Here is a 22,617-nt window from a genome sequence, read left to right as displayed (position 1 = left end):
CCCCAGGACTCCCTGCCCCTTAGCCAACCCCCCTGGCCCCAGCCTCTTACCCCCGGCTCCCTCCTCACCTGGAGCCTCAGCGCGTCGCTGAACAGCTACAGCATGTCTCCGCCGGGGCCTGAGCTCCGCCCTGCTCAGAGCCGCGTGGTCAGGGGGTGGGGCTGTGAGCTCCACGCCGAGTGCAGGGAGCTGAGCTCAGCCTGGAGCTCGCAGCCCCGCCCCCTCACCACGCGGCTCTGAGCGGGGCGGAGCTCAGGGGCCCCGCCAGAGACACGCTGCGGTGCTGTCTGAGGACGCCGCTTGATGCGCTAAGGCTCCAGGAGAGGGGCGGATGCGGGAGCCTCAGCTGTTCTCTTGGGGGCCCCTGCGGAGCCTGGGGCCCGGGGCAAATTGCCCCACTTGCCCCCCCCCTCTGGGCGGCCCTGTGGCCAGTGATGGTGCCCCCAAAATAATAATAGTGTAATAAGCTACTCCTTTAAGGAACAAGCATCATTTACCTGTCTCACACTGTGGGTACGTCTACACTACAGGATTATTCCGATTTTACATAAACCGGTTTTGTAAAACAGATTATATAAAGTCGAGTGCACGCGGCCACACTAAGCACATTAATTCGGAGGTGTGCATCCATGGTCCGAGGCTAGCGTCGATTTCTGGAGCGTTGCACCGTGGGTAGCTATTCCATAGCTATCCCATAGTTCCCGCAGTCTCCCCCACCCCTTGGAATTCTGGGTTGAGATCCCAGTGCCTGATGGGGCAAAAATCATTGTCACGGGTGGTTCTGGGTAAATGTCGTCACTCATTCTTTCCTCCGGAAAAGCAACGGCAGACAATCATTTCGCGCCCTTTTTCCCTGGATTGCCCTGGCAGATGCCATAGCATGGCAACTGTGGAGCCTGTTTTGCCTTTTGACACTGTCACCGTACGTGTACTGGATGCCGCTGACAAAGGCGATACTGCAGTGCTACACAGCAGCATTCATTTGCTTTTGCATGATAGCAGAGACGGTTATCAGCCGTTCTGTACCGTCTGCTGCCATTGTAAATTGGCAATGAGATGACGGTTATCAGTCATTCTGTACCGTCTGCTGCTGTCATGGGTGCCCCTGGCTGAGGTCGGCCAGGGGCGCAAAGACAAAAATGGGAATGACTCCCCGAGTCAATCCCTCCTTTATGGTATCTAAAAATAGAGTCAGTCCTGCCTAGAATATGGGGCAAGTGTACTAAAGAACCAGTGTATCAGAGAACCAGAGAGCACAGCCGCTCCGTGTCAGATCCTGCAGAAATGATGAGCTGCATGCCATTCACGGGGGGTGCCCCTGCAACAACCCCACCTGTTGCTTCCCTCCTCCCCCAACCTTCCTGGGCTACTGTGGCAGTGTCCCCCCCATTTGTGTGATGAAGTAATAAAGAATGCAGGAATAAGTGACTTGTTAGTGAGATAAAATGAGGGTGAGGCAGCCTCCAGCTGCTATGATAGTCCAGGCAGGACATTAAGCGGTGTGGGGGAGAGGAGCCCAGCATCCCGCTGCTATGATAGTCCAGGCAGTACAGAATCTTTTCTTTAGACATGAAGGGCGGGGGCTGATGGAGCTCAGCCCCCAATTGCTATGATGAAGACGGTTACCAGCCGTTCTGTACCATCTACTGGGAATGACCAGGAGTCATTCCTATTTTTACCCAGGCGCCCCCGGCCGACCTCACCGGAGGCCAGCCAGGAGCACTCACGGGCTGATGATGACGATGGATAGCAGTCATATTGTACCATCTGCCACCGGGCGGGGGGGGGAAGAGGATGCTGCTGTTCACTGCCGCAGCATCGCGTCTACCAGCAGCATTCAGTAGACATAGGGTGACATTGAAAAAAGTCAAGAAACGATTTTTTTCCCTTTTATTTCCGGGGGTGGGTGGGTGGGGGTAAATTGACGAGCTATACCCTGAACCACCCCGGACAATGTGTTTGACCCTACAGGCATTGGGAGCTCAGCCAAGAATGCAAATGCTTTTCGGAGACTGCGGGGACTGTGGGATAGCTGGAGTCCTCAGTACCCCCTCCCTCCCTCCATGAGCGTCCATTTGATTCTTTGGCTTTCCGTTACGCTTCTCACACAGCACTGTGCTGAGTCCCTGCTGTGGCCTCTGTCTGGAGATTTTTTTAAAATGCTTTGGCATTTCGTCTTCTGTAACGGAGCTGTGATAGAACAGATTTGCCTCCCCATACAGCGATCAGATCCAGTATCTCCCATACGGTCCATGCTGGAGCTCTTTTTGGATTTGGGACTGCATCGCCACCTGTGCTGATCAGAGCTCCACGCTGGGCAAACAGGAAATGAAATTCAAAAGTTTGCGGGGCTTTTCCTGTCTACCTGGCCAGTGCATCCGAGTTCAGATTGCTGTCCAGAGCGGTCGCAATGGTGCACTGTGGGATACCACCCGGAGGCCAATACCGTCAATTTGCGGCCACACTATCCCTAATCCGATATGGTAATACCAATTTCAGCGCTACTCCTCTTGTCGGGGAGGAGTACAGAAACTGGTTTAAAGAGCCCTTTATATCGATATAAAGGGCCTTGTTGTGTGGACGGGTGCAGCGTTAAATCGGTTTAACGCTGCTAAAATCGGTTTAAACGCATAGTGTAGACCAGGCCTGCCTGTCTATAGGACTTCAAGTTTGTATCAGTGTCCTGTTGTCTTGCACTTAACTAGTGGGTTTTTTCTGTATATTCTTGTTAGCGTTGCACATACTGGTATGGTGAACAAGCTGAAGAAAATATATTTCATATATTACTTTTGAATAAATACATGTTTCTTTAAAATTCCTCCACATTTACTTTTTTAAAATTAGCATACTATAGAAATAGTGAGAAGTGTGGGTTTTACAGTTAGGGAACTATCCATAGCATTTTTATATCCAAATTATGTAGGAAATGCTTACTTAATTAGAACACATACATGGAGGATTGTTTAGCTGTTCCAAAGCGAGTTGAACTATAGACATTCTCTCTTTTAAGTTAACTTTCAGACTTCAGTTCAGAATCCTGTGTTTCTCCTGTGACATTGAGCCCAGTCCTTCCGTTCATACTCAAACAGCTCCATTGATATCAAAGGACAGCAGTACTAGACCTATCATTAAAACCTAGAGGGGTGAGGACTGTATTCTTTAGGCATAACTTTTTCCTATTCATTAACTTGAGTGTGCTTTGGATCAGGCCTTGAATGTAATATGTAAAACTTGGAACTCTAAACCCTAAAAGTAAAGGAATAACTGATATTCCATATGTCTGTAACCGATTTTTTTGTTTTAAAAAAGTTGTAATTATTTTTAAAATCTCAGCTTATGTTTTAGACAAGCTTCTTATTTTCCGTTTTGGACTAATTACTAGGCATCTAAATATTTTTCAAGGATACTATGGCAATGAGAAGAGTAGGAGGCATATCTAAAAGGGGACAGAGAATGAGCAAAAGTTGGAAGAAGTAGCCAAAATGAGCAGTTTGTTAATTCAAAAATTAACAGCAGAAACATTTTAAAGAGGGTGCTTATGTGCACATCATGTACGCAAATAGTACCAGATGAATTACTCACTTATTTTCAGCACCAAAAAAATCTTCCAGTCTTCAGTTTTGACAGTTTTAAACAAATACCATCTTCCAAGCTCAAAACTATACTTGCATATACACACATACAGTCTGCTACCAAAAAAAAAAAAGGCTATTAATACATCAAGCCTTATGCTTGCTTCTGCTGTGAGGCGTTGAGGAGAGCAAATGAAAATAAAATACAGTAGAAAAGACCTGAAATATAGAAAGAGGACTGGGGGATGAGTGGAGCCAATGCTAGATCAAAGCTAGCTTGAGCAACAATAGCAGTGTAGCTGAGGCATCAGAGGTTGCAGTACAGGCTTGCCTCCTGAGAACAGCACCACTCAAGACCCTGGGTACAGATCTGAGCAGCTAGCCCATGCTGCAGTCCCTGCTGCTGCAGCTACACTGCTATTGTTACTCAAGCGAGCTTTAATGTAGATAAATCAAAGCTAGCTATATGTGCTGCTGCAATCAGACCTTCCAGTTCCAGTGTAGACATACCCTTTGGTTCCAACCAACTTCAGTGGCAATGGAGTCATGTGGTTCCACCCTTCACTGCCTGCTCTATTGCAGAGGGACAATTGCTCAGTCAGCCCCTGCATTCCTCACCTAATGTCGCAATCCGAGCATGTCTAATATGGCTGCACAGAAGGGTGAGTGGACAGGATTGTTTCCTTTAATCTCCTGTGGTGGATGCATTAGACCCAGCCACAATTTAGCCCAAGAAAAGTGAATAAATATATGTGCTTGTTCAAAGAACAGATATTTATTTCTCCATAAAAGGTGCCTATCCTAAGGGAATTTTAACCTCAATTTTACAAAAGTCTCAGGGGCTATTTAAAACATTCATAAATTGGAATGTCATATCATGAAATGAATTGTGATTATGATAAGAGTTTTGAGTAACATGGAGATTTGGGGTTCATTTCTATGTCAAATTTCCATATAAAATTAAGAGAGGAGTATAGCAAAGGATCATATTATAAAAAAGTTTTCAAAACCTTATTTAGTTGGCCTCATTTTCAACCATGCCCTTTCAATGGAAAACTGTTTGCAAAGAAGGGTACTAAAGTGTTTTTTGCTACTAGTATAATGTGTGCAGGTTATGCCTTTATTTATTATGAGTCTGATTCTGCTGCTCTCAGCCACACTAAGTAGTACCTTACTTCATAAACTGTCAAGAGAACTATTCACAGGATAAAACAGCACACAGTTAAGGGGGTGGTGGTAGCAAACTGAAGCTTCCTTGTGCTGAACTCACAACAACAGCACATGATTTTATGACCACAAAGTTAGATGGATTTTTCACATCTTTAAGAATTCTTATGTATATTAGTACTATACACCTCTACCTCGATATAACGCTGTCCTCGTGAGTAAAAAAAATCTTACCGTGTTATAGGTGAAACCGCGTTATATTGAACTTACTTTGATCCATCGGAGTGCTCAGCCCCGCCCCCCCGGAGCACTACTTTACCGCATTATATCCGAATTCATGTTAGATCGGGTCGTGTTATATCGAGGTAGAGCTGTATTTATATTATTTCTTTTAAAATATAACCTTATATGTAGTCCAGTGTAACCCAATGCAACCACACATTCACCACCACCAAGTCACTGGATAATGACTATTCTATGTGATAGAGAGAAAAAAAATCTTACTGGACCCCAAAAGAAGAGTCAAGCAACACATGAGATAGCATATGCCATTATCTTAGATTATCATCACCTTGCTCATGCTTGTGATGCTCTCCTTATGAAATTACTAATTCGTCCATCAACAGGCAATGGTTGGGTGCAAGAACAGTGGCCTACTAAACTGCAGAGTCAAGTAGACTATGGGAATCACAACTTTGCAGAACTTGGGATGTCTATGTGGGCTCTTGTCCTTAGTCAGCTCTGCTCTACCAGCAGCCTTTGTGGGCACAAACAGTTCCCAGCTTTATTGTATAAACTGCAGAGGAGATTGTGAGGGGGTAAACCATTAATTCCCATGTGGATTTCCAGAGCTATGTGGTCCTGAGGGAAAAATGCCATGCAGTGTGTCTGCTCCCTGGCTGCATGACCTTCTGTCCCTGGCATGTCCAGTGAGATCCTGCACAATCACCACCCTGTAGCTAGGGGTGGAGGTTGCTGCCATGGGCTGAGGATCAGGGAGCAGCCACTGTATTGGGTGTAAATGACAGAATGCAATATCTAAACTACCTGATTTGTGGTTAGAAAGTTAGAGGCCAATTTTGAAAATGTAGCCTGGAAAATTTTCTGTTTGTATGAAGGAACAAGGAAAAAGGTGAGGATGGTGAAGCTCCAGGAATAGATTTACTCTTTATTCTGTAAGTATTTGGCAAAGGACATCAGTGGCTTGCCTTTAGTCCTGGTAATATTATGTTGCTGTGCAGCATGTTTCTTTTAGGATAACCTCCACTAAACTTAGACAATTACCGATCTTTTAAGGTAGAAATATCTGTATTTGTGAGAGCTTGAATATGAAAGTAGTCCCAAGGTTGTTGAATGTTTGCATACTAGCAGTAAGAACTCTTCGAGAACAGAAACAGAGAATGATGGATGGGAAAATGTCTCAATGAACATCAGTATCAGCCACTTTGAAATGTATAGTACAGATCAAATTATCGATAGGGTCAGAATCTTTATGAGGAAGCAACTCTGTTTGCAACTCTTATCCAAGAGAAAGAAATATCCTGGAATGCAAGTTGACAGATATGGTTTTGAGTGAGGCCCCAAGCAGTCTGAGTTGACAGAAGGAAACCTTTGATTTGAATTGTCTGAGGGTGGCAAAAGGTCAATATTAGTGTCAAATGCCGATTCTGATTAGTAGGTGAGTCCTGAACCAAAAATCATGTGAAGTAATGTAATGTCAAATGCACCACATCACATGACATCCAGGGCTACATTTTTTGAAAGGTTTCATATAGCCTGCATATTTATAGTAACCATTTTCAGTCATAATTATTTAGATCCACAAATGAAAGCAATCAAGTTTTTTGAAATGCAGTGTATCTTCAGTTCACCCATATTAACTTACATCAAATGTGCATGGAAGAGGCATGGAAAAATATTTGCATGCAACAACTGCAGTTTTCTAAAGCAAACATCTAGTTTTATATGAATGATTAAGCAGAAGTTTCTGAGAACTTGTTTTTGTAGTATTTTTGTGATAAATACATTCAATGTGGCCAAAATCACAGGCATAATGTGGTCCAGTGGATAATGTGGCCTGGATTGGGACTCAAGAAGATGGTGTCTGTTTCCAGCTCTGCCACAGACCTATTTTGTGACCCTGTGCAAATCATTTTACTTCTCTGTGCTTCTGTTTCTACTCCCACTATTTGCCAGTCTTATTGTTAGGTTTGGAAGTTCTTCAGTGCAAGGTCTCTCTTTCTGTGTGTTACTATAGTGCCTAACATGATAGCGACTTAATCTTGGTCTTGCAGTTATACCAATAATATTGCTTTGAACCATTGGTTCCCACTTCAGTCCCATCATGTAGTCTTATTCCTGTCTTTTACATTAAACTCGTAACTTCATTGTAACCAAACTTTTATCTTTGATCCATGAAGGCTATAGTTGGTCCTGAAATGTGTTACCTTTATATTTTAGGGTATGACTGTTTCTAGAATCAGTTTAAGCAACCATTATAGACTACATCTTACAGAAGAGCACAGTGTATATGGTAATAAGCTGTAATATTGATTGCACTTGCAATATTTTAATGGCATTTCTACTCAAAATGAATAATAGAACTGAGTTCAGAAATGTTTGATTTTTGTGCTGTATATTGTAATATACAGTGCATATTTAGAAATATGCCTTATTGTAGTTTTACAGTAGTGGGACCATATTTAAGGTTGCTTCAGAATTTTGTGTTTTACAGGGTTCTGTACCTTAGTGTCTCAACTTTTTTCACAACCTTTTTTTTTAAACATGCCATGGGGAATTTGAGCCAAGCTAATTAATGTCTGTGTGGAATGATCTCCAATGTGTAATTTTGGATTGGTATATTGTTATTTTTAGAAAATGTGTAAAAACAAGAACACTAAAAAAGCATGTTTTTGACACATTTACTGTCCCCCTGCTACTGCGTGAGCACTAACATTGTGACATGAGAGAAAATCAGCCACTCATCACTCCCTCCAATTCATTTGTGTATTTGGGGAGAATTACTACTGCCCTGGTTGTCATGGCAATGGCTACTTTTGATAAATGATTGACCTCAGACTGCCATAACATTATTACAAAGATGGGTCACAGGGGGAGCTATAATGAAAGCATGCCAGCTTCTGATAAGCTCCCGCTGTGCTCCTTTGGGTTTGCCTTGTGGTAAGGTATGCTGTTTCTTTTCAAAGGGTAATTGTTTGTTACTTTCCTTATACATGAAAATAAGATATACAATTACAGCTCCTTTTGGATATAGAATTACAGCTCCTATTGTTATCTACTTCTTACAAATTGGGGGATTTTTATAAAAAAGCTGGGGATTTTAGGTCTGATTCACTATTCGGTTTCTGTTACACAGCAAAAAAACCCTATCATGTGGAAGTTGCAGTAAAACTGAAGTTACATTTAAAAAAATATGTTTTGTCTGAATAGATTTAGATTTAGGCATTAGATTTAATGTCAATGTATTGGTCAACATGGTAATCTGGAGCATCACAGAGATAACAATGGTAACAAAATATACATTGAAAACAACAAACGTGTAAGTGCTTTATTATTTAAATAGTGCGTGCGCACACATATGTATATTCTTTCTGTTAAAAACTAAGAAAATTCACAACAATTTAATTTAATGTTAGTTAAGGTTACTCTCATCAATAATCTAAATATAAAAAAAATAGGAAATACAAAGTTAAGGATTCAAAGGGTGCAAAGTCAAGCACTCTCAAGTAAGAAAATGCCAGAATGAATGTTACCCATGCAACTTTATTTTGGCCCCATTTTGCATATACATTATGGTACAGTGTTTAATTAAATGATCACATATTATTTTTTGCACAGGACCCCAGGTTCATTATTCTGTGGGGATGGATTGGGTTTGTGTAGTGAAGGAATTTATTATTTGTAGGATCTCTGCCTCCTTTATTGTAAAAGTTAGGTTTGTAGTAAATGAAGCCTGGGGTTGCAGGAAGAGAAAGGATGGTCTTTGTCACTGTTTCAGGGCAACTGCACATGTATTCCCCCTCTATTGTCCACCAAGGGCTTCCAATTTAGACTTCTGGCTCCCAGCTGTCACCTCTCTTGGGTGGAGACCTGTGTCTCACTCACTCCTGACTCGGACTTTTTAGACTGCATCACTCCCTGCCTTACATTGTGATATCCCTAGCAAGCCAGGCTGCCTAACAGGCCAACAGCCATGCTGTGCTTTTCTGTCCAAGGGTTATGGCCAGTATATTGCTCACAGTTATAAATTACCAGTTCCTTCTAAGCATGTGCCTTTAGTCTTAACATAAAAGCTTTTATGTTAAGAATAAGTTTCTAAATGAGAAATGGGTCAAATTGCATTCTTTGGTGCTTATATATCTTCTGCTAAATGAATCATAAAGTAAGGAGAATGGAGTAGAGAATATTGCCATTAAGATAATGTTAGCGGAGTGCATTGATCAGTGCTTTTGTCTGTAGGCATTGTCTTCATTTCCATTAATATTTCTCAGCATGGGTTTACTTAACTGAAGCCTATAAATTGTATGTGTATAGATACGTAACAGACACATACTGACAAATGCATAAGTTTTAATATAATAATGAATTTTGCATTCGATGTAAAATTAATGATAAAAAATTCTTAAAGTTTCATTGAAATCTGTGCAGTTTTCTAAGTGAATAGAGATCACATGAATAAATTTTAATCGCGTTTCAAAATGTTGCATTGTACTAGAAGTGAGCCATGTTTCATAAAGTAGTTTTCTATTAGTACAGTTTTATTTTATGTTAGAAATGTGTAAGGAAACACTTATACAATGAAACAATGTAAACCAGTAATTAAATAAATTAGTGCAATAACTATGTCAGGCCACATATTTATAGAGCTAGAGTTGGATTATCTTGAATATTTTGAAATCATTGTATCTTTTACTGGAGACCGCTAGTTCACAATATTTACATATGTGTTTCATAGCTGAGATACTTTTTGATTTGTTGACCATCTTGTAAAATCAGTACAATTGTTTTATTAAAAAAACAGTATATTAAAGATTGATAATTTGAACAGGGCCTGTATGGCTAAGTAAGGTGAATAAAAGGTTTATATTTTTTAAAATGATAACTGATGGCTTTAAATATTCTAATATATGTAGATAGCATTTCAGTCTCCCTTGAGTGCCTTTAGTCTTAACATAAAAGCTTTTATGTTAAGAATAAACATATTAAAATAATAAAAGAACCTACACGCATGCTAAAAAGTTGACTTACCAGAAGTCAACCTCAACTCTGTCCTAGGACTCTGGTAGGTTTTAGTCTTTCAAAACCCATAACTGAGCTTTTCCTGTGGTTACAGATTCATCTGCTTTTGATCCAGAACCAGAACAGAGACTGGGCAGATCAGCCATTTATTTATACAGCTCAGGCCTTTTATCTTGACATTCTGTAACAGGTAATCAGCAGACAATGTCTCACTGGTCAGGGCATAGCTTCAAAATTCTGGGTTCTTACATAACTGGAGTTGGGGAATTTGCATTATCCTCTTCCTAGGGATTTCCCAAGAAATCCACTTATCACTTATTGTCTCAAAAGTCCATACTTGTCTGGCACATTTTAAATATAACTTTTGAACTCCCAGGTCTCACATTTATCACATCTTCCCACTAGTGAGATTACATAGAATCCCAATCCACAATAATACATAAAACTTAATACAATAAGGACTTTGGATATTGCAAGAAATTGTCGTATCTGTGATAGTCTCATGGTTAGGGCAGTTGAATACCATCCTAGAGACCTGGATTTTATTCCTGCCTCTGCAGCCAAATTCCTATGAGATTCTGGGCAAGTCCCTTACAGCAAACTATTCACAGGTAATCACTTCTGCATATAAATCAAAGGCTGTATCATAATGCGTACACACAAGGTGGCTAAATTAAGGTTACATGGACAGTGTTCATTCTGGCATTTCCTAACTCGAGAGTTCTTTATTTGGAACCTTTTAATTTCTTTTAATCCTTTGTAATTCCTAATTTCTTGTGATTTACTTTAGTTTAGAGAGCAACCTTAACTAACTTTAAACTAAGTTTTTTGTTTGTTTCTTTATAGAGTGCCATAAGTACATGGCACATTACCATATGCATTACCATGGATGAAAGAAAGGGATCCATGCTGCTTCTCTCAGATCTATCAGCACTTCTGGATTCCATTGACCCCCAGAATATTTTTACTTACCAGTGGGATCTTGCTGGTATAGATGGAATTACTCTCCAGTGAGGTAACAGTCAGTACTGCTGTCAATTGCTTGTCTTCCCGAATAGTCCTCACAGGCAGTGTTCCATCTTGTCAACCCCACCCCTCAGATTCATATTGTCAAGCTGCCTGGAGTGGCTCACGACTGTGAGTGCCAACCTCAGGACAGACTGTTAAGAAATAGGGTGCAAACTAAAACTGGTTGTGTGTTCTGTACTTTGGTTTCACCAACCAATTATCAAGTGTGAATTCCTCATAAAGTAGCCTTAAAATGGAGTTACAGACAGTCCCATTGGATACTCTGGTCTATCTTGCCACTTAGGCAAGCTTCCCTTTGTGATAGATGCTCCCTTACATAATATTCAGGTTACTCCTAATCCAAAAGGACCAATCACTTACCCTATGTCAATTGCACCTTAGATCTCTCGCTAAAGACAACGTTTATAGTCAACCCTATAATAAATTAACTAAAGATTTATTAAACTGGAAAAAAAAAAGAAGAAAGAGTTATTTACAAAGTTAAAGCAGATAAACATGCATACACAGATGAGCTACAGTCTTAGATTTCAAAAGTTAATAGAAGCTGCAGTAATATAGAAGATCTATATGTTCTTTACGGATAACCCAAGCTAAGCAGGAGAAGGGAACAATCAGCAAAGTCTTTGGCCTTTGCTGTTTCACAATGGCTCATTTGGTTTCAATGGGCCTTCTTGAGTGGAGGACCAGGACTTTACACTAATTAATGCTTCTTTCCTGTTTGGTGAATTACACAATTACCAAGGTTTACAATGCAAACACTCAATATAACTTTATACCATGGACTACAGATGTTGTAAGAGAGAGAAGTACCTGCAGTATCCTACAAGCAATTTATCAAGTCTAAACACTAAACACATTCTTATCAACTTAAACCTCTATTTTAACAAAGCTAACACACAGGTGAGCCAGGGTAGTTTCTAGCTATGCACTTGTCAGTGTTCAGTGAGGCCTAGGGCCTGCACCACAGAAGTATGAAACCAATAAGAAATATTGGAAGCTGCTAAGTATGCAGTGTCATCAGTATTCAGAAGATGCTCAACTCTACAGTTTCTTTTCATAATTACATTCTGTAGTCTCATTACTTTCTCAGTGGCTTACTGAGACAAAGTTCTGGATGAAAGCAAACCTGGTTCAACTCAACCTGGATGCTTGTTGGAAGTAGGAAGAGTTATTTAGAAGATCGGAAGAAGGTGGTAGCTGCACTTTCCGCTGAGAGCGTATGCCTGTCTTTCAACAAAATTGCTCATATTAGATCCATCGGTGCTCCTGAGTTTTTAGGTAGTAGTAGAATTATGGCTTGAAGTATAGCTAATCTTGAGGCCAACATTCCTCTCACACAGACCTCACACTGGTCATTCACCTTTGTCATCTTCAGTCTAGTTTACTACAATGTGTTGTACTTAGGTTACACTGGCAATTCACCTAAAAGCTCTGTCTGGTGCAGAAGCCAGCTTCCTGAACGAGAAGAGCTATTGTGAACACATTATTATGATCAATTATTATTAATACTAATTATTTTATTTTTACAATGGTATACTAAGCATTTTGCAGTACAAAGAGAAAAGTCCATACTCACAGAATTGAGCTTAAGTCTTTTTACTGACTTCCGAATAGTCTGCAATCTGGTTGTCTAGAACCCGCTTCCCTCTCTATTCCTCCTCATGGCCACGGAGGGTATGTCTACACTGGAATGTAAGCTCAAGGTTAGTAGAACTCGAGTTAGCAGACCCTGGGTTTCTTAACCTAGGGCTTGAGTGTCTACATACATTTGTAACCCCCAGTTAGGAATTGTTGAATCCTCAGTCCCAACCTGGGGCGCCAATGTCTGCACATTATGTGGGCCCAAGTCTACCCAGACTTCCTAGCACCCTTCCCAAATGTGGCTGCTCTAGCCCTTTGTTCATGGTGCAATGTGAGAAAACTTGACTGTCCCCTAAACTTGACTATCCAGAGGACAAAGAAAATCGGACTGTGGGTTTGTGGGATACTTTTAGCAGACTTTCAGAGCATGAGTCCGGTGGGGTTGCATCTACACTGCAGAGCAATAGGGTTTGAACCCTGGGTCCTGTCTTGACTCAGGCTTGGATCCTCCATCTCTGTGCGGTCCTGGGACCCTGGGATAGCACAAATTGTGTGTAAATGAAAGAGGGGTTAGGCTTGAGCTACAGTTCTAACCTTGGGTTTATGTTGCAATGTAGGCATACCCTACGGTCCTGTTGATTTCTGGGGTTAAACACTCAAGGCTTATTGCAGGGCTTTCTCAGTCAAGGGCACCCATCTTTGGAATTAGCTTTCCTTGGTTGTCTGCCAAAATCTAGTAAACTTCAGAGCATATGGTAAGATGTTTTTATTTTGTTTAGCTTTTATCATTTTTTTTTGTAAATTAGGGATTTGGGGGGATTTTGTGTGTGTGGGAGTGTTGTCTGAGTTTGTTTTCCAGCAAAATGACATTGGTTCTTTAATGTTTGTATATAATTTATCATTTTAATAACTTTGTAAATAAGTGCATAGATGTTGTGGCAGTAGTAGCTCTATGAATCAAGACACTATAAAGAAGACAATACAATTATTTAAAAATATTATTAGTTATGCAATCAGCAGCCAACTAATGTTTGCTCAAGTATATCAAGAGTTACATTTGCTGATAATATGATTCTAATGTAGGATCCAATTATATACACTTGTGTAAAAGCCATTACACTCAACATCAGGTATGCACTATAGGAAAAGATATGCATATCCTGGATTTGGTACCAGTACAAATAGGGAAATAAACAGTCTTGGGCAGTCCAGAAAGTGGAGGCTGGCCATCTTCTTTCATATATGACATACAGGCAACCAATCAACAGCAGGCAAATATAGATGTCAAACTCTACAAGCAAGAAAAGTTGGGTTCATTGGATGCCATTAGTGTAATATATGCATTTGGGAAGCAAGATCTCATTTTTTGCACATACTGCAGAGCAGAGCACCTCAGTGTATGTATGCTTTGAGGAACACTGATATGGCCACTGTATATTGGAATGCTGGCACTTTGGGAGTAGTGAAGACATGTCAGTGCTTTAGTGGGGAAGTGGAGAGCAAGCACAGCTTGGCAGAGCTGGGCAGATGGTTGGATGCCACTTTGCATGCAACTGCTTCTCCAGAATCCAGCTGTGAAGCTCAGGATAATATGGAATCATCAGACAGGATTGGTGGGTTTTTCACTGCACTGGCACTCAATCTCCCAAAGAGAGTGGTGATATAGCATTTTCCTATGCCTGGAGTAGCTTTTCTGTCCTAGGGCAAATGCTGTGCATATACAACTATATTACAGGTTTTCAAAGTTCACAAGAACAGAGAACGAAACAATGCTAGCCAAAGCAGCAGACGTTCCAGCACCATCACTGGCAGCAAAAAGGAACTGAGGGTGGGGAAGCCAGCGGTGCCCCTTATACCACACCATGTGGGCGCCACTCCAGGGGGTGCCAGAGCCTGTCCCCTATGGATACTGCTAAGGGAAAAAACTTCCGGCACCCGTGCATGTGGCGAGCACACACACCTAATATGGAATGGACATGAGCAAGCACTCAAAGAAGCTAGGTGCCTGGACTTTTCACCCATGCCCCTCTATTTTTCAGCCTATGCTGCTGAAAGTACTTTGACACTGATCTAGCAATGCAGTTAAGAACATACATAATATTATTATGCACATATTTAGTAGATGCTTGCTAGATTTGGGCCATATTGTTTAAGGAGTGTGATGGTGGTTTCAGAGGCACTACTGATTGTGGGGTAGCTTTTATTTCATGCAAACCAACTGTTTTGATACCAACTGTTTTGTAAATAATTCTACCCTTGAAGAGTTCTGCAACCAAGGGATATGTAAACAGGTCCCCAAAAGAACCCATAAACATTTTACAAACTATCATTGCTTTTTATCAGAGGGGTAGCCTTGTTAGTCTGGTTCTGTAAAAGCAGCAAAGAATCCTGTGGCACCTTATAGACTAACAGACGTTTTGCAGCATGAGCTTTCGTGGGTGAATACCCACTTCTTCGGATGCAAGTCTTGCATCCGAAGAAGTGGGTATTCACCCACGAAAGCTCATGCTGCAAAACGTCTGTTAGTCTATAAGGTGCCACAGGATTCTTTGCTGCTATTGCTTTTTATGAAATTATAGAGGAGTAGTAGTATATTCAGTGCTGGACATTCAAATCCTCCTCATTCTCCCCTCCCCAAATAATATGTAGATTCTATTTAATTAATTTGATTATCAAATATACAGGATCTGAATTTCTTCTCATTTACATCAGTTTTAAATTGAAATACCAGTGATTTCATCAGAGTTACTCTTGATTTACACCATTGTAAGTGAGAGGAGAACAAGGCCCACACTTAGCAAGGTATGCTTTTTTATTTTTTTACTAAAATATTTTTAAAGATTTCTGTTTTAAAAGGTTTCTATTTTAAAAGACAGTTTGGCTTTGTGATACTTTTTTTTTTCAATATTACAAAACTACCTTTGCCCTTTACCCAGTATGTTGTTGCAATAAGACATGTCAGGGTACATGTAGAAACAAATCCATGTGGGATGTAATAAAATCCCAGGGAAAGAACCAAATGGCCCCACCGAATAGCATCGTTACCAAAATATCCTGGGCCAGACCCTCAGTTAATGTAAATGGACAAACCTCCTAGGATCTGTCACTATATCTTTATGAAGTGGATTATAGCTATTATAAAGTTCCACACAGACTTCCACTAGATGTTTCCAGTTAACTTTTAAAGCAGCAGCTCCTCAGGACAATGTGGTGTTATATTTAGAAGTGCAGGCTGGTCACCTGACCGTGTCCTGATTTAAGAATTATCTGGTCTAAGTTCACCATTCATTTAAAAAAAAAATTAAAGATAAACAGTTGGCTGGATTGGGTTTCAATATTATTCTTATTATTTTATAATTAAAATATTCTTAATGAGATTGCATTCTCCCCACGCATGCATAACTTCCAATCTAAGGTAGCTATAATAAGGAATAAAATAATCCTGTGTGCACATTGTAGTCTCGCTTGATATTAAACTATTTACACAGGATTTTTCTCTCTCTCACCAATATTTTATTTATTTGGATTTTTAAAAATAAAACTGGGGAACCGGTAGCTGGTACTGGTTTAGATTTCCTGCCTGAATTTGCTCTTGTTTTTCTCCTTACTCCAGTTCTCCTTGTGCAATGCTGCGTGGCGCTGGCAGACTGAGAGAGAGGGAGCTCCAGTCACACACACACACAGACCACGGAGAGGAGATTAACATCAAGGAGACCACGTTTGCTATAGAAGGGAGGTGGGGTTGGCCGGGGTGTGGGGGGGAAATAAAGGCAACAATCGGATAAATGCTCGTCTGTCCTCGTCACCAGCACCTTGCTCAGGTCTGAATTCGCTTCTTTTCCTTTGCTGTATTGTGCTTGCCTAGGATCTGGATAGGAGAGGGAGGGCGGGGGGAGGGGAGAAAGAGGGAGGTTTAACTTTTACTTGACATTACCGGGTTATTGTCAGTTTCACTGTGTTAAATCCCGGCGTTTTCCCCTCGCCGCTCTTCCGCCCCCCCTACCCCCCCGCTTAGCTCCCGCCAGTTAACTTTGTTCAGTGGGCTGCAGCCAAAAAGGCTTGTCCGGGCCTGGGACATAGATAACATAAAGTAAATAATCACCACAATTAGACTGGGGCAGGGAGTTGAGCTTAGTCGCTAACGATCTGCTTAGTTAGCGTTTGCTGTTTAGGGGCGATTGAAGGCCATCGCACCAAGGACACACACACACACACACACATACACACACGCTAGATACAAAAGTCTGGAGGATCTAGGGGGGAATTGCAGCCACCGGATCGGTGCAGAAGAGGCAGCCAGAGCCATGCGTGCCACGGCCTCCTGAAAAAAGAAAGACGCTGGGTGGTGGAAAGTATTTTGTCTGCTTTTGTCTTGAAATACAGTGAATTGGAAGATGGAGATGGATGTTAAGGGAGTTTCTCAGTGCCCAGAGCCCATCCCCCACTCGCAGGGGTCTGGAGGCTGTCAGCAGCAGCAGCAGCAGCAACAGCAGGATGGGCAGGCAGGGGAAAGTGCAACTGCTAGTGACAGTAATAATCCAGAGAAGAGGCAAAACAGTGAGAAAGAAGACAAAAAGGTAGGTCCGCCGCCTTTAAAACGGGCATCGCCAAGCACAGCAGAGGAGCCTTCCTTTATAAACTACGATCGCTTGTGGTTAGATAGGAAATTAGAGTAGGGGTGGGAATCCATTCTGTAGGGAATGAAGAGGAGGATGACTTTGGGAAGTGAAAGCATCTAGCCTTACTAGGAAGAATTGTACCCTGATTATTATTATGATGTTTTATTATTATTAAAGATAGTTATTTTCTTTTTAAATGTAAAGAAGAGATGTATAAAGACAGAGTGGAAGGTTGTTTAAGGACAAGGGAAATGAAGAGGGTCATAGCAAAATAGCAATGGATAGAAAGCACTTCTCTGCCCATTCAAACATAAATGATGTGCATTTGTCTCAAATGCATTGTTCTATGTACAGTGCGTTGAAAGTGGCTTTGTAGAGCTTGGATTAGGAGAAATTGAAAATGATAAAATGTTGGCACTAAAGTTTACCCTACTTTCAGTATTTAGTACTGTGAGTGCCTCTTCACCTTTAGCATCCTTTTTTAGCTAAGGGCAAGAGGCGAGTTACCTGTAAGGAAAGAAGCCTAGTAAATCTGTTTCTTCAACCCTGCTGTGTCATTGTAGACTAGGGGACAGCTGCTTACTACTGTACTGAATGAAAATCTTTGGGTAACTGAGATAAATGAGAAATGGGTCAAATTGCATTCTTTGGTGCTTATATATCTTCTGCTAAATGAATCATAAAGTAAGGAGAATGGAGTAGAGAATATTGCCATTAAGATAATGTTAGCGGAGTGCATTGATCAGTGCTTTTGTCTGTAGGCATTGTCTTCATTTCCATTAATATTTCTCAGCATGGGTTTACTTAACTGAAGCCTATAAATTGTATGTGTATAGATACGTAACAGACACATACTGACAAATGCATAAGTTTTAATATAATAATGAATTTTGCATTCGATGTAAAATTAATGATAAAAAATTCTTAAAGTTTCATTGAAATCTGTGCAGTTTTCTAAGTGAATAGAGATCACATGAATAAATTTTAATCGCGTTTCAAAATGTTGCATTGTACTAGAAGTGAGCCATGTTTCATAAAGTAGTTTTCTATTAGTACAGTTTTATTTTATGTTAGAAATGTGTAAGGAAACACTTATACAATGAAACAATGTAAACCAGTAATTAAATAAATTAGTGCAATAACTATGTCAGGCCACATATTTATAGAGCTAGAGTTGGATTATCTTGAATATTTTGAAATCATTGTATCTTTTACTGGAGACCGCTAGTTCACAATATTTACATATGTGTTTCATAGCTGAGATACTTTTTGATTTGTTGACCATCTTGTAAAATCAGTACAATTGTTTTATTAAAAAACCAGTATATTAAAGATTGATAATTTGAACAGGGCCTGTATGGCTAAGTAAGGTGAATAAAAGGTTTTTATTTTTTAAAATGATAACTGATGGCTTTAAATATTCTAATATATGTAGATAGCATTTCAGTCTCCCTTGAGTGTATGAATATTTAATTCTGTCATGAATGCATATTACTGTAACATATTTAAATGACTGTATATGTTCAGTTTTAGGAATCATTTTTGTGCATGATGTTACTAACAGAACTTTAAATGTATTCATTCAATATTAGTTTACAGAATAATTAATATGTAGAGCTAATGCTGCCATTTTCATATGTGTTGGCTGAGCCAATGCCTTGAGCATTTAAAAATCCTGCCATCAGCAGAAATGTATGCTCAGTAGTTACTTTTTGATGCATCACATAGTCTGTCTAATACCAGCGGTGGCTAGCAGGAAGGAAGGCAAATAACACATATGACTGCAGGTGAAATGAGTACTAGAAAAGACTTGACTACAGTTAGCTAATTAATAGGTGTAGGTAACTGAGTATTCTATTGATGTTTTCCTATATATTTGTCAGCAATTGCTTGACTTAGAATCAAAATACTTTTTTTTCTAGGTGTAGTCTTTCAAAGGTATTTTGATGTGTCCTTTTCTTACCCAACATGGGTTCTATTTTAACCCTGCTGTTGCCAAAAGTATCTGCAGTGCCTGCAGGTTACATTTGTGGGGAGAGCAATGCTATTTCAAACCTCACTAACTGTATGAATCTTTTCTGGATGCTTTTCCAGGACAATTTATACTTCTCATTAATGCCAAATTCTTTTGAGTCCCTTAAGAAACAATTACATTGAAAATGTGGGGAAAAGTCATTAAAATGGTAATACAGTCCAACACATTTTATATTAACATGGGAAAATAATACTTTTCTAAATCAAAATCCAAAAAACCCCAAATATTGCATGAAACATCATATAAGATCCTTCTAAATGGACAGAAATAACATGATCTTTGCTTATTTAACTATTAAATAGACATCAAGGGCACCTTGATTAAGAGCTGCATTTCATAGCTATAAAGCACCACACATGTAAATGATAAAGAACATAAGTAACAATGAGATCTCCTGGCATATTATAGATAGATACTCACACACACACGTTTCCTAAAATTTTACAAAAATTAGGATTTCAGGGTATCTCAGGATTCCACCTTCAGCACTTGCTTCCCAGGATTTTACCTGAGTAATAAAAAGCATTATGTTTTAGGGTCCACTTCCACTTTCACTGAAGACAATAGAAGTTTTGCCGTTGACCTAAGTGGGAGCTGGATCAGGCTCATGATCAGTAAAGCTATGTTTTTCACAGTGTCTCAAAATGAAACTTTGTCAAATCAGCTGCCTACTGAAAATAGACATACCTTTGAATTTTGCAGGATACCCCATTACAAAGGTGTCTCAATGTCTTTTTAGTGGATCTCAGGTTTCTCTGGTCCATCAAACATTCTGAAAGCTGGTAGGCCCCAATCTAGTAAAACATCAAAACACACGCTTACTTTTGAATACGTGATTAGTCCCATTGACTTCAGTGAGATTACTCACATGCTTACAGTTATAACAGAGGAGTGGTATCTTTGAAAGCATTTATTTAGTCAAGGATTTGGCTGTGAAAGATGTTTGTGGTAATAGCAACTTGTGACCCTAACATGTCTCTGTACATGCTAGAACAGACACTAAGATAAAAAAAAATTAAATTTAGGCAACTAAAGAAAGACTTTTAGGTCCTTACTGAGACACCTACAGAAAAACATTCTGATTTTCAAAGATGCTGAGCAGCTGCGTCTCCAGACCTATGGGTTTTCAGCACCTTTGAAAATCAGGCTCTTCAGTAGGTGTCTACATAGGGATTTAAGTGTCTAACTTTACACATCTAAGTTGGAAATTTTTGTTCTATATTTTATTTTAAACACTGAGGAAAAAACTTCCATAATTCAATTTTTTCAAGTATGTACAAAAGAACCCAGTGCATTTACAGGCATATCCACATCTTCCACGTTATACCCAGACTGCAGATGCAAGAACCCCTTGAAACAGCTGAACATTGAAGAACTTTCTGCATATTTACATGAAAATAAGTATAATAAGGTTACAAGAAAAATAAGCCTATTTGGGCTGGGTACATTGATTCTAGTTCAAAAGCTATTGTGCTAGTGCTTGATATAGGACTTCTGAAGTGCTTTGTGTGCTTATTTGGATGCCATTACTCAGAATGCTCTTCTACCTCATACCTATGTGAGAGTGGTGCTAGTGTGTAAGCTCTGAGAGGAAAAAGACCACGCTTTGAGCATACCGTTGAATGCATTCAATATTAGGCTGGAAATGACTTCCTTATAGAAACCCAGAAAGGACCACAGCCTTTTAATATTACCTTTTTCTCCATATTCTCTCCTTTTTTGAGGGGTGGAAGGGGAAGGGTTGTTTGTTTTTAAATACAAAGGCATCCTTTTGCATGTGACATCATAGGACTCCAGCATTTGATATAACTTCTGCACCACTCCTCTGTGTTTGATGTACTCTCAACTCAGATACATTTATTGCGTGTATCTTAACTTCTACTGGAATCTACAATTCTACCTTCATTGTATATTGTCATGAGAAGGTACAAATACTTTCTATCACTGTATGTTACTTCTAGCCAGGGCCGTCCTTAGGCATACGCAGCATACACAGCTGCATAGGGCCCCAAATTTCATGGTGCCCTAGGCAGCTGCGTGCTGCATGTGCGGCAGCACCAGCCCCAGTGACCAGCCCTATCGCTCGGCTGGTCGCCACTGCAAGGAGCAGGGCCGTCCCTAGGGGGCTGTGGGGCCCCGACAACTCCCTCCGCCCTGCCTCTTACCCTTCCCCCTGCTCCGCCCCGGCCCACCCCCATTCCGCCTCTTCCCCCAGCAACCCCGCACTCACCGGCAGCGGCGGGAAGCGGAGCAACCCAGCCCCAGCCTGCTCTACTCTGCCAGCTCCCAGCCGCGGCGCTCCGCTTCCCGCCTCTGGTCAGTGCGGGGAAAGGATCGCCCCCTGCACTCACCGGTGGCAGGGAGCGGAGAGACGCAGCCCCAGCCCGCTCCGCTCCCTTGCCCTGGCCCCAGTCATGTCGCTCGGGTTGGGGAAAGGACCGCTCCCGGCTATCACCAGAGGTGGGAAGCGGAGTGTTGCAGCTGGGAGCTGGTGGAGTAGAGTGGGCTGGGGCCTGGCTGCTCTATTTCCCGCTGCTGCCGGTGAGTGGGGGATCCCTTCCCCCAAACTCCCTCCCCCGAGCGACATGGCTGGGGCTGGGGCGAGGGAAGTGGAGCAGGCTGCTCCCAGCACCCTACTAATCCCCCAGGCCACTCTGGGCCTATGGGGCCCCCAAAAGTGGCCCCCCATAGCTCCTGCCTCCCAGACCCTGGGGGAGGGAGGCCTGGGACCCCACAGAGCCCCCCGTGGGGGGGCTGCTTGTGTAGGGCACCCAAATGGCTAGGGACAGCCCTGCTTCTAGCTGCTACTTAATTGCTAAGCACTAGCTGTCATCTCCACGGGGGCTGGTCTAGTGGGTGGAGCTGGAGTCATCAGCCTGGAACCAGAGCTGATGGTCAGAAGCCTGGAAAGGAAGCAGGGCTGGAGCAAGGCAGGAGCAGAAGGGAACAGAACTGGAGTAAGGCTGGGAACAAGGCTGGGGCAAGGTCTGTTGTAGCAGCAAGCTGAGGAATCTGCCTAGTTGCACAGACAACTTCCTGGTGTCCTCTCCAGGAATAGGTAGTGTGCCTGGACCAATCAAGGACCCTGAGAGCACTGTTAATCAGACCTTCTGTGGATGGCATATCCGGTGGTACTTGGGCCCACAAGGCTGAGAGCCTGTTAATGGCTGCTCTGGAACAGCTGGTGGGTGATAGCATAAATGCAGTAGTTGCTCAGCACCAGCAGATCCAGGTTCTAGACACGTGGATCCTCATACTAGCTTTTCCTGGTTCTTGCCAGCTTTATTAGGTGTTTTGAGAAGCTATTTCAGTTTGCTGTTATACCTTAAGCGGATGTGTCAAATAATAAAAACCT

General features: G+C 41.4%; 2 protein-coding genes across 3 annotated transcripts in view; both read left to right on the top strand.

Moving 5' to 3' along the window:
• Positions 1-10,955, top strand: part of ZCWPW2 (zinc finger CW-type and PWWP domain containing 2) — a 178,171-nt gene extending 167,216 nt beyond the window's left edge. The window contains exons 9-10 of the mRNA XM_045008027.1: positions 10,093-10,188; positions 10,845-10,955. Of these exons, the coding sequence (XP_044863962.1) occupies positions 10,093-10,185 (93 nt within the window). The 3' untranslated portion in view covers positions 10,186-10,188; positions 10,845-10,955. The remainder of the gene's footprint in view (positions 1-10,092; positions 10,189-10,844) is intronic.
• A 1,607-nt stretch (positions 10,956-12,562) lies between these two features.
• RBMS3 (RNA binding motif single stranded interacting protein 3) overlaps positions 12,563-22,617 on the top strand; it is a 939,633-nt gene continuing 929,578 nt past the window's right edge. Inside the window, exons 1-5 of one of the 2 annotated variants that reach the window (XM_045008009.1) lie at positions 12,563-12,730; positions 13,226-13,363; positions 15,321-15,410; positions 16,222-16,429; positions 16,992-17,185. In XM_045008009.1, coding sequence (XP_044863944.1) covers positions 17,013-17,185 — 173 coding nt within the window. In that variant the 5' untranslated portion in view covers positions 12,563-12,730; positions 13,226-13,363; positions 15,321-15,410; positions 16,222-16,429; positions 16,992-17,012. Of the gene's footprint in view, positions 12,731-13,225; positions 13,364-15,320; positions 15,411-16,221; positions 16,430-16,457; positions 17,186-22,617 lie in introns of those variants that run through there. The other variant, XM_045008010.1, reaches the window with a different exon arrangement.

This window comes from Mauremys mutica, chromosome 2, assembly GCF_020497125.1.
Source record: "Mauremys mutica isolate MM-2020 ecotype Southern chromosome 2, ASM2049712v1, whole genome shotgun sequence".
NCBI classification, from domain to species: domain Eukaryota; kingdom Metazoa; phylum Chordata; order Testudines; family Geoemydidae; genus Mauremys; species Mauremys mutica.
This window is presented reverse-complemented; position numbering and strand designations above follow the sequence as displayed.